The sequence below is a fragment of the Triticum urartu genome, chromosome 4A, assembly GCF_056163025.1.
Source record: "Triticum urartu cultivar PI428250 chromosome 4A, HENAU_Tu73, whole genome shotgun sequence".
Classification (NCBI taxonomy): Eukaryota; Viridiplantae; Streptophyta; class Magnoliopsida; order Poales; family Poaceae; genus Triticum; species Triticum urartu.
In genome coordinates, this window is record NC_141876.1 from 579,984,029 (window position 1) to 579,995,644 (window position 11,616).

Below are 11,616 nucleotides of genomic sequence, written 5' to 3' on the forward strand. Positions count from 1 at the left end.
TGATTTCGAGGGTATAATCATCTTGCCTGAGATCCCGCAAGGAAGAAGAACGAGTCCATGAAGAAGACAAACGAATGTAGTCAAACGGATCCTCACGCACACGACGTTACCGGAACCAACCCGAAGAAGCAAACGCCGGAAAAGAAGCACACGACATAGTAAACAACCACCACAAAGACATGGCATGATGCACAAACAAGTATGATGCATGTCCGGTTTAATGAAGCATGACATGGCAAAGTGCACAAACAATCCTACAAATTAAGTGGAGCTCATTATGCAACGGAGTTGCATATTGACGGAACACCACGTCAATTATTTAGTTCTCTCCCGGTTAGGTACTCAACAATATTAAATGTTGTTAAGCATGGCAAGAGGGTGAGGCAAAGTAAAACTACCTATCTAGACAAGTTTAAATGAGGCCGGAAGCAACGAACAACAATTCCGGTAAATCCCCATAGCATATTTTAGATTTGGTACTGTTCTGCCCTAAACAATATTTTAGAGTTTTTAAACATGCAAGATGAGGCCACCATGTTAAACTAGGCAAAATTCTACCCCATTTACATATAAAGTTTATTAAAATCGGAGTTACGGTTATTTAGTTATGAATGAAATCATTTTAACATGGCATAGGAGCAAAATTAAACAAACATCATTTTAAACATTTTAAACATGGGTGAAAGTTGCATATTATTAACCTACACAAAATTCTGAGCAAGTTTCATATATAAAACATTTTAATCCGATGCATGGTTAGTGAGTTATTAAATGCATGAACTAGGGGGACTAATCTGCAAAACTGGCAATCTCTGGATAAATAGGAAAATCCCAGGCGCTGAAAAAAACATGACATGGGCCGAAACTGTCCCGGGCCAACTAGAGAGAGGAAAAAAAAGGAGGGGGCGGTGGCCTCACCCATGGGCTTCGGCCCGGACGGTGGAAGAGGCAGGCCGCGAAGGGGCTCGCTAGGCCGCGCGTGGGAGCTGGGCCAGGCTAGGGCGGCGCGGGTCTGGAGCTGGGCTTGGCGCTGCGCTGCGCTGGCCGGGGAAGCTGGGCTGGCCCACGAAGGAGGAGGAGGCAGGCCGAGGCGGGGCGGCGCGCTGGGCCGGACTCGGGGCCCGCAAAGGAGTCAACGGGGGCGCTCGTCGTCTCCCGATCGGATCGGGGAGGCAGGGCGAGGCGGAGATCCATGGCGACGACGCCGGCGAGGCTGGGCGACGAGCCGGCGAGGGAACGGCGCCGGGGAAGCGGGGACGGCGGATCCCGGTCCGGCGGGGCCAGATCCCGGCCGGGTTCGGGTGAAGACGTGGCCGGCGGCGGCGAACTCCATGGCGTCGGGTCCCTACTGCGGCGAGCTGGGGGTCGCCGGCGAGCCGGACGAGGTGGCACAGAGGAACGGCGACGACGCCCTGGATCGGGCTCGCGCAAGTTTCGGACGACGACGGCTCGGGCCAGCGCGGGCCTGCGATGGGCCTGCAGGGCCGGCGCGGTGGAGGGAGAGGCGAGAGAGGGTGGCAGCGCTGACGTGTCGCGCGCTGAGTGGGTGAGGGCGCTGGCGGCGGTGAGGTGGCGCTCTCCGGTTGGTCGGAGTGAGGTGGCTGAGGGCGGCGGACATGTCCGGCGGCGCGAGGTGGAAGAAGGTTAGGGTTTGGACTGCGCGAAAATTCGGAGGGGATCACATATTAATAGGTAGAGGGAGTTAGGAGAGTCCAAATGAGGTGCGGTTTTCGGCCACGCGGTCGTGATCGAACGACCGAGATGATGGAGCAGAGTTAGGTGGGTTTGGGGCCAAAATGGAAGGGTGTTGGGCTGCAACACACACGAGGCCTTTTCGGTCCCTCGGTTAACCGTTGGAGTATCAAACGAAGTCCAAATGGTACGAAACTTGACAGGCGGTCTACCGGTAGTAAACCAAGGCCGCTTGGCAAGTCTCGGTCCAATCCGGAAATGTTTAATCCCCACACACAAAAGAAAGGTAGATATGACCACCGAAGGAGAACGAAGCGCCGGAATGCAAAACGGACAACGGGGAAAATGCTCGGATGCATGAGACGAACACGTATGCAAATGAAATGCACATGATGACATGATATGCAATGCATGACACGCAAGCAATGACAAGGCAACAATAGCGAATAACTGGACGACACCTGGCACATCGGTCTCGGGGCATTACAACACGTCTCGTGAATTTTCATGAGGCATGGCCGGTGAGGTCTTTGGAACAGACTGACGAGCAGGCGGAGATGTGCTTGCACCTACCCACCGTAAGGCCAACCCTTGGGCACAGCGGCGGAGTTATGTGTGTTGTCCACTCCCGGGTAAAAAGGATTGCATTTATGATAAAGTAGATTTGGTTTGACTGCAAATACGGCTGGGGTGTTTGTTTCATCTACATGCGCTGGGGAGTTTGTTTCATCTTCATGCTAATTGTATGGTCTTGCAAAAGAACTGTTTTAGAAAACCTTTGTCAAGCTGTATCGTGTGTGCGATCAGTGCCCGGATGTCAGAACAGCTAGTTTTTCATGGTTGATATTTGTTGGTCAACCTGTTTGTCAAGAAAACGTGGTTAGGCGTGTGTAAAAAACCCTGTTGTGCTGATGGTTGACACAACGAAAAGGAACACTGGACAAAGACGTGCAGCGAGCGGCGCGGTTGTCTCCTGCTGCGGCAAAGCACTGTGCTAGCGAGGTCGCCCATGTGTTCTAGGACATGGACATGTCACAGTGTAGGTTCGCTGCCCAAAAACTTTATAATCGCGATGATGGCGTGCTTGGCGTGGGATGGGGGTGTACTAGGCATGACAAGATGTGTTTCACAGACAAAGATGGAGAACACATGGGCGAGTAAATGCGTATGTACTGTTATTGTCAACTTTACCAAGCTTCACCTGTGATTTCCCCCTCCTGTATGAGCCTATGGAGTCGCTCAATCGGCCTGGCTTGCTAAGATTCAAAATTTCACCAGCCCGTAGCTTTGGAGCGCTTGGGATTCAAAATTTGAATGGATGGAGTTGGAGGGAACATGAAAATTTGGATACGCTATATATAGAGGTGGCGGGATTCCACGGAATTCATGCTTGCAAGGATTTGATGGCGCCCACCAATAGTGCACCCATCCACTCCGCGGTAACTACCTCGGATGGCACAACTCTGGCGCCCAGCTCGCTGATTGTTAGTACTATTCCCACTAATACTTGCTTATGTTGGAAAGTTGGGCTATTTGCTTGACCTAGTTTTTTGTGATTTTCCAACGTGCAGCAGGGTGGCGCCGTGCATGGTGTGGGCAACGACATCGTGTCTCATGCATCGGCCTCTCTTTGCACCGCAGCAGACGAGGTTAGATTATGGATTGAAAAATTAGAAACTCAACTTCATTTTGTTTTCTCTTCTCGCTAGTGATGATTTGCGTGTCTACAGGCCAGCGTGTTTGGGCAAGGGCCAGTTGATCGTGCTGTGATTGAGATGGTGGAAGTGGCTGAAAATGTAACGAACTACTTTTAATTTCCTGCATTATTACACCTTTGAATTTCCTCGATGATTTGTTGTGCTTACTTGATTTGCTTGTTTTGTTAGGCTGTCGTGCTTCCTCAGATACATAACGCGGTTGAGGAGACAGGGGAGTTTGATCCATTGGACTACAATGCTCCTGCTGGTGCTAATGAGCTCGCGGATGGTGATAATGAATCAGGTACAGGCAATGTTGATCGAGCTGCTGCTGATGATGACGTCGACAGCCCACCAAGCAAGCGCCTGGAGATTTAGTTTACCTCGTCCATGGGAGTTATGGTGTGGCGTGTGTTTGAAAATTAGTATGCTATGTAGAGAGTGCACGTGAGTTGAATTATCTTAGTTCGTCAGTGTAAGCTTATGGATTAGAATGACAATGATTTGCTGACGTTGCAAAAAATGATTAAAGACTGGCCTGACTTGTGTGGCCCAATGCATGCGTTGTGTGGCTGATGTGCCTAAGTGCTGCCATGCAGAAGGGCACGCTGGTAGTCCTGTGCTAACCGGGTTCACCTAACGCTGCTCCGTTAGGACGCATGCCGAATGGATGGAGCATTTGTATATATACCCCGTCCTGGACCAACTGAGTATCCATTCCACCCCACCCCGCCACCTCTCTCCCTTGGGAGCACCGCCACACACGCACCACCATTGAAGGCTGCTGAAGAAGAAGGTAATCTCTTTGCATCTCTTTGCTCTCTATCCAACTCCATTCCTACTAGTAAGTTTCCTTTTGTTCAGTTTGCCATGCTGACTACCTCATCCCCTCCTTTGCTTTGGATGAATCAGATCTAGCAGGCCGGCTGGTGGGGGGCATGGCGCGGGGGAGACCACCAAAGGGCGCGTCTCCGGCAGCTGCGGCAATGCCGGCAACTGGTTCTTCCTCGGCGACGACGAGCAGGCGTCCTCCGACAGTACATACCAGCTTCACCTCCATGGCCTTGCAATCCCTTGCTGGTGAATGGAACCCCGAGGTCAGAAGTGTTTTCAAAGATGTAGGCATGGAGCAGTTGTGCAAGATCAGGGTGTTAGGCAACACGAATAGGATCTTTTCCATGTCTTTGATCTCTAGAATAAACCCAGATAACATGATGATGGACATGGGTGATGGGGTTTTCATAGAGATCAACATTAGGGAGGTTGCTAGATGTATCGGTCTTGAGCCGGGTGGTAGGAAGATAGACATCGCCGGCGGACGTTGCCTTGCAGATCGTGAGGGCTTGCTTGGCCATGTGCATGGGCTACTTGGCATTGGAATGCCAAGGTCGAACAACATCCCTGTTTACAAAGTCAAGAAAATAGTTCAGGGTGCTAGTAGGGGTGCCATAGAGGGTGAGGAGCGAACAGCCATGAAGGTGGCTGTGACACTGTTAGCCAGCTCGACTTTCCTTGTGCCTACTAGTGCCACAGCAAAGATTGCAAATGAGCTACTCCCTGTTGTGGCTGATCCAGAGAGTATAGCGGAGTTTGATTTCTGTGATTACATTGTTGAGGGGCTGAGGGAAGCAGCACAGAAGCTAAGGCATGATCTCAGCTTTGATCCTACTTTGGTTAACCTAAGTGGGTGCCTCATCATCCCACAGGTTAGTTCGATCCCACTAATCTAGCTCAAATGCAGTCGTGCCTACTATATTATGCGTTCTGGTTTTTTTTTCACGTGGCAAAAAATGCTAGATAATCTGGCTGGATTACCACGAGCATGGTCGCCAAGGCAGGCTACTGTTATCCATCCCGAGGCTTGCTGATTACTCTGATGTAAAGCTAAAGGAGCAAATCCGGAAGCATGCAGCTGCTCATGGCATAGACTGCGGCCTAGAGGTAAAAATGTGTACTTGTTTATATTTCTCGAGACTGTCTGCATGCATTGCCAATTAACTCCATGTGTCTCTCTGTCGGATTCAGTTAGGAGATGTTCCCCGTTCTCCGTCGGCAAATATCATTGGTTGGTCTGGCAGTGCTACAAAGATCGGTGGTGAGAGCAGTGCGACTGGTGGATCAGCTGGTGCTGCACCGCATGCCCCAAGCACTCCCGCTGCGACAAGTGGCTTGTCTGATGAGGTACATGGATGGAAAGCTGCTTGCACAGTTTTTAAAAATCGTTTGTTGTCCTCTGTCTTGGTCAGTTGCTATTGCTAACTCCATTTTTTTGATCTGTTGTTATGAACATCAAGATCCTTGCTTCTTTCAAAGCTGCAATGGATTACCAGTACCAGATACGCGAGGCTGAATTTGTGAAGGTGGTTGACACTATCAGGGACAGTGTCCTGGAGGATATCAAGAAGAAGGCCGCAGAAAACAGGCAGAAAGATCTGGAGCAGACTTTGGATTTCTTCCTGGCGCACGTGAAAAGGCATTCTTCAGTGGCGGCTATGTTTCCTTGTAACATGCCTGACGCGCCAAGTAACCCAAAATCTACAGGTATTGATGTTTTTCTTCTCCTGCGTCTATGTTTATGTGCTATCTTGTTTGACACTGATTGCAGTTTTGTCATTTGCAGTTGTAGAAGACCTTGCTGCAAGTTCTAGGAAAGCAGCTCATGAGCTGATGGCTGTGGTTGTGCAAAACCAGAACGTTGATAGTGCTAATGCAGCTCAAGTTGCGGGGAATAACGGCGACAACAATATGACTGGAGTAATTCCATTGGATGTCCTTGTGACAACAACAGGTAATTACACATGAGCGATGCGCTACCATAACCTAGATGACCGACTTACTAATTTTCTGTTCAAAGTAGCTGCTGCACCAGGGGGAACACGCGATGATAGTGAGGAAGAGATCAAACCGATGGTGGTTATTGACCGCAAGGGGAAGGGGAGAGCAACAGATGGTATGATCACGACCATGCTCCTGCTGTGGCATTCTTATAATTACCTTGTAAGTTCTGATTCATTTTCATTTTGCATGTGTATCAGACATAGATCCCAGGGCCACTCGTCAGAAGACCATGCATGAGGTCCTTGCTCCTTCCTCTGCACACAATCTGTCCGGGCCTGAGACCCCAAGTGGGCTAGTTGACACGTCTATGTACTATGTGATGACTGAAGGTATACACCTGAATGAACTACAAACGATTCAAAAACATTTGTGGTATCTAACTTGTCGTTTCGTTTGAATGCAGATTATGTGATGCAAGCGGCTATTGCACAAGCTGGTGCTGCTGATGATGGGACGCATGCCACATCAATTGCCAAGTACACGCCGATATGCAACAAAAGGCTAATTCTGCCTGGAGTTGAGGAAAGCCCTTCTGATATTCCTAATCCGCTAGGTATGATTCATTTGGTGATCACACATGAGCTTTCCTCGGCCGCGTTAGACATATTGACATGGTAATTTCTTCTTATGTGCAGCTATAGTTCATCCAGATGCATACCTCGCCCCAGAACTAGACTATGGTTACTCGCCTTTCGAGCTTGAGCTGAAGCAGGTCCACTATCCCGATCATGTTTGCCTTGGATTTTACGACGGAGTCAAGTACCTCACCTGCAGGGATACTCTTGCAAGGTGAGACTAAATGCATAAAGTTGCTGGAAATGTTTTAGTGTTTGCTTCCAATTAACTAACGATTTGTTGTTTGTCTTGTTAGTGTTTGGTATGACAGCTCGCGACCAACACCTTTGAAACTGGATGGCAACAAGATCAAGTACCAATACAGTCTGACAGGGGAGATGCACTACAATGGGATGGAGGCTTGGGTACGTGGCTTCAATGAGAGAGAGATCAAGATGGTGGACATGGTTGGATTACCAGTATGGAGGGGGTTTGCATCTCCTGACGTGCCTGTAAGTGAATATGAAACACTAAACTTTGTATAAGCAGTTCTGATGTATCCGATGCTGACATAACTTGTTTCTTTGGTGTAGTTGCACTTTGAGAACATCATGGACCCGGAGGGGGCTGCCGTGTTGCGGAGCTTGCTTTCTACGGGAAGCATTGGCTTTCAGTTGAAATTCTGTCGCCTGGTACGTTTCCTAAATGTGTTGTCAAAGCGCTATGACTGTTGTTGCCCAAAACTGAACTTTCCCATGCTCATGCAGATAATGATGCCTGTGTCAATGATGAGAGACTGGTGCTTGTACGTGTTTGACATGCTTATGAAGAGACTGAACGTGCTGGACCCAGTTCTCACACAGATGAGTTCAAATGCATATAGAGCTAAGCACGGGAAGACAATCTTGCTTATGCTTAATGGCATGAAGCGCGGGGGTGCCTTGTTGGATGATGGATGGCAGATGAACATGTCTGAGTGGACAGTGAGGTACAACAGAAACATGCATGTTGCATGTGGCAGGTGCGTTGATTGTTCATTGTGCGATAGTATGTTTGCAGACCAATAATCTTTATCTGATGTATATGCTTGTGATTGCAGTGGTGAGTCTCCTGGCTACATAGCTTACTATGCAGATAACTTCAATGGGACTCGTCTGGAGCATGACGTGCCAGAGGTAAGAGAGCTGCTATTAATTCTCAGAAAGTCAAAAAATTATCTGTATCCAGCAGAAAATGACTAGCTGTTGTTGTATTTGCAATAGGTTGGTCTGGCGACTAGGAGGAAGAGGATGGTGTATGAGACGATGGCGGCAAAGGGGAACACTGCACCACACCCAGGGATCATGGAGCAGCTCACCGATGAAGATTAGATTGGGCGCAGTAGAGGTGTGTGGTCGGTTTAGGACGTTGTTATCGTAGGGGCGAATCATTTGGCGATGTCGTGGACAAGCAAAGTGGCTGTCTTTTGGTCAAAACATTGTGACTGATGGTGCTTGTTTAGTTTCAACATAGCTGCTACTTGTGAGCTGACGTATGCTATTAATGTACTGCCATCCATCGTGTGTTTGATGTGATGGCTCCTTTTGCTCAACGTCTCTTTCCCTTTTGAATTTTGAACTAGCCGTTGCTGCATGCGCGCTCTATAAGAAGAGGCCATGGTGGAGGGTGCTGTTGCCAACCAGCAAGCTCTCAGAAATACCAGCAATGGCATCCTCTGCTTCCTCTTCCTCTAGAGCTCGTTCCTCCTCTCGTAGAGTGATTTCTGGACAAGTGAGATCCCCAGTTAGGTACAGAGAAGGACCCCTGGACTATGAGCCGTTCACACCATGCGATTGTCGTGAGAAGCCAAAGGTGGCTATGTGGATCTCATGGAGTGACGAGAATCTAGGAAGGAGATACAAGACATGTTACCGCGCAAGGGTGAGTGCGTTCACGGAATCTCTTGGCATGTTTCTGGCTATTGATGTTTGTTTTTGATAGAATCAGTGGTCTTAATTTTGATCTGCGTTCTGGTCATTTGGCAGAGGGGAGGGTGCGATTTCTACCAGTGGCATGACGATCCGATCACAAATCCTTTCCTTAAGCAACTGGTAATCGATCTTAGGGACCAGGTCTGGTTACTTGAGAGGACAAACGATGTTCTGCAAGATGCAGCAAGGGCGGCAGAAACTGAGGCGGCCAATCTATCTCACCAGCTTGCACAAGCTATGGAGCCGGCCATGGATAGCGGTGAAAAGATCATGGTGGCTGGTGTGGCTGGTGTTGCCCGCCAGCATGATGGTACTGCTCGTGTTGCCGGCAAACACCACCTGATCAAGTCTGTGTGTGTGGTTGTTGTAGCTCTGGCATTCTACATGTTGTTCATGGCTGTGTAATTCGAGTCAGTATTGCTATGATTATGAGTATCTTGTAGTAGTTTGGAGTTGTGTGATGCATCCTAATTTATTAGTTCGCCGTTGGTCGTGTACCAGAACCACTTATCAGTGTCAAATCTGTTGTAAAAAGGTGTTGTTTGCAAAAAACCAGTATGATAAAAAATGGGTATGGTGAAAAAACTTGGCTAATGGAAGGATTTCACTCCTAACAAAACAAATATATTATTTTTCCGATCATACAAACAGAAGCTTTCCCATTTAAACAGAGGGAGTCATCCCTTAGGAAAAAATGGACTGACACAATTTGAATTGAGAGCGACCAAATTTAGAAACAATGTTCCTCCCAAATTTTGTTTGATAACAACACTGCATCTAGCAAAAAACATAACTTGCTAGTGCTTAAGGGAACGCTTAAAACGTCTCGGGGATATCTAGTATTCTTATAGATACATTGGTGGCGGCGGGTGAGTCGATCTACATGACATGAGCATCGACAAGCTGGTCACAGAGCTACGAATGATCCCTTGATAGCTTCAAGTGCATCGGAAGGCACTGGCGATTCATTTCCCTGAAGGCGCATAACCTCGTACAGCATCAGATTCCTGTGTATCTCCAGGTTTGCCTGTGTGCATTTGTGATGCTAGTTAGTACACGTAAGGAAAGCTACGGTGGTTTTTGTAGCTAAAAAGCTGCTTACCTTGGTTAGTGGGATATGGAGTTTGTCGCCATCATAATTCCTAGCGAAGAACAAATAGCACACACCATAGTCCTCCTTGTTCAAAAATATATTTTGGACAACTTAGAGAGCATTCGTACCAACCAAAGTATGCAGCATATGATCTATGTTTTTCCGAAACTTACTTATCAATGTTCTCTAGCATGATAACAGGAAATGCCCGGGTCCATTCTCCAGAACTGCAATGCCAGGAATCATATAGGGATTGGATGCATCTGAAGAGGGCGGCGTGAAGCAAGTCAGATACGTATGTGTGCATGTTGATCCTTCGGTTGCTAAACCCAAATGGTCCAACTGCCGGGTCAAGTACTGCAATCCTTCTTCTGAGCATGTCAAATGAGTAGACGGACCAGCCGTCGGGCAGCAGTGCAGGGATATGCCACTGGCGGAAAAAATATAGTTCATGAATCATCCATGAAAAAAAATGATAAAACAGGAATTGGTTTTGTGTTTTATGGTTAGAGTTTACCATCCGGCTAGAGGCTGGGTTGAAAATCTCGTTTTCTTCGGTAAATGTTGCACGGATGGACTGGATCGTCAATGGATCCGCATTTGACAAAACCGCAGTCTGAAAAAAAGATGACATCCTTAGCAAACATAGTGATTAAAAAGGTGAGAATGAAACTAAATATTTTTCTTGGATTAGTTGTAGGACTCACAGCAAAGTCGGGCTCTAGAAACTTCCTCCAGAACATGGTCAATGTGTCCTTTGTGAAGCTCTTGTCCATCTGTGACAGTCTCCTAAATATAGCAGCACACATCTCATGGCTAAGCTGTTCTTTGCCTGATAGTTGTTGCTGGATTTCAATGCCGTCAAGTAATATGACTCTCGGCTTCGGATGCATAATCCATTTCCTGGACGCAAAATGTAGAGTGAGAACATTGGTCTAATAGATTTGCCAAAAGAAAAATGTTCGGTGAATGGTTTGCGACTACCTTTCAAGAAGAAAAGTGGCCGACCCAGCCAACCAATCTTTTATGGCCCTGAGAACTGGAGCTGCCGGCGGCAAAGGGACTGACCCAATTGCCCATGGGTCACGAGCGATGTTGCATTTAGTAATCCGAATTATGTCTGGCACGTTGTCGTTCATAGTTCCGAATGTCACATATCCAGAGCTCGGGCGTTGCTCAGCATAGTATGTAACAATGCTAGCAGTCAGGTCGTCAAAGAATGCATATATACTATCGGCAACCTCACGGCGACTGTCTTGCTTTGCTGACAAGGATGAATTGTTGATAGTATCAACAGCTGAAGGGCTAATAGTTTGGAGTGGGTCATCCAATCGCACACAGACCTTCTTCGATGATTCCCCCTGGATGGACGGGCTGAACACAACTCCCCTCTTCCGCGCAATGGAGCTATTGGCAGATGAGCTACCTGTGACATCACATCAATTTTATCTTAGACATTGTTAAAATTCCATAGGTGGTATATTGAGCTGGTCATCCTACGCAAAATGGTAGCATTATTCTGGAACAAACCTTCATTTTCAAGTTGTCCGGGCAGCTTGGACGCAACCTTATTGGCAAGGGGGGTGACGAACGTGTGGTCTAGTTTGTCTTGCATAGGGATGGTCGCCAAGTTGGGGCAATCGCTTTGGTTTTCACTCTTCATGATGCAATGTTTAAGCCCATTGGCCTTGCAACAAGTGCAGTTCTCAGCTATGCAATTGATGAGTTTGTCCGCAAATGTGAACATTGATGACTGAAAAGCCTGCCTCAT

General features: G+C 47.8%; 2 protein-coding genes and 1 pseudogene across 2 annotated transcripts; 2 read left to right on the top strand and 1 right to left on the bottom strand.

Moving 5' to 3' along the window:
• Nucleotides 1-4,327: 4,327 nt before the first annotated feature.
• Nucleotides 4,328-8,152, top strand: LOC147976803 (uncharacterized; annotated as a pseudogene).
• A 334-nt stretch (nt 8,153-8,486) lies between these two features.
• On the top strand, nt 8,487-9,157 carry LOC147976804 (uncharacterized). Its single transcript, XM_087520974.1, has 2 exons — nt 8,487-8,702; nt 8,807-9,157. Exons 1-2 carry the CDS (start codon nt 8,487-8,489, stop codon nt 9,155-9,157), a joined length of 567 nt encoding a protein of 188 aa, XP_087377100.1.
• Nucleotides 9,158-9,659: 502 nt separating this feature from the next.
• LOC147976805 (uncharacterized) lies at nt 9,660-11,616 on the bottom strand. Its single transcript, XM_087520975.1, has 6 exons — nt 11,376-11,616; nt 10,830-11,271; nt 10,553-10,748; nt 10,363-10,461; nt 9,855-9,926; nt 9,660-9,779 (listed from the first exon to the last, which is right to left on the bottom strand). The coding sequence occupies exons 1-6, from the start codon at nt 11,614-11,616 to the stop codon at nt 9,660-9,662; spliced, it is 1,170 nt and encodes a 389-aa protein (XP_087377101.1).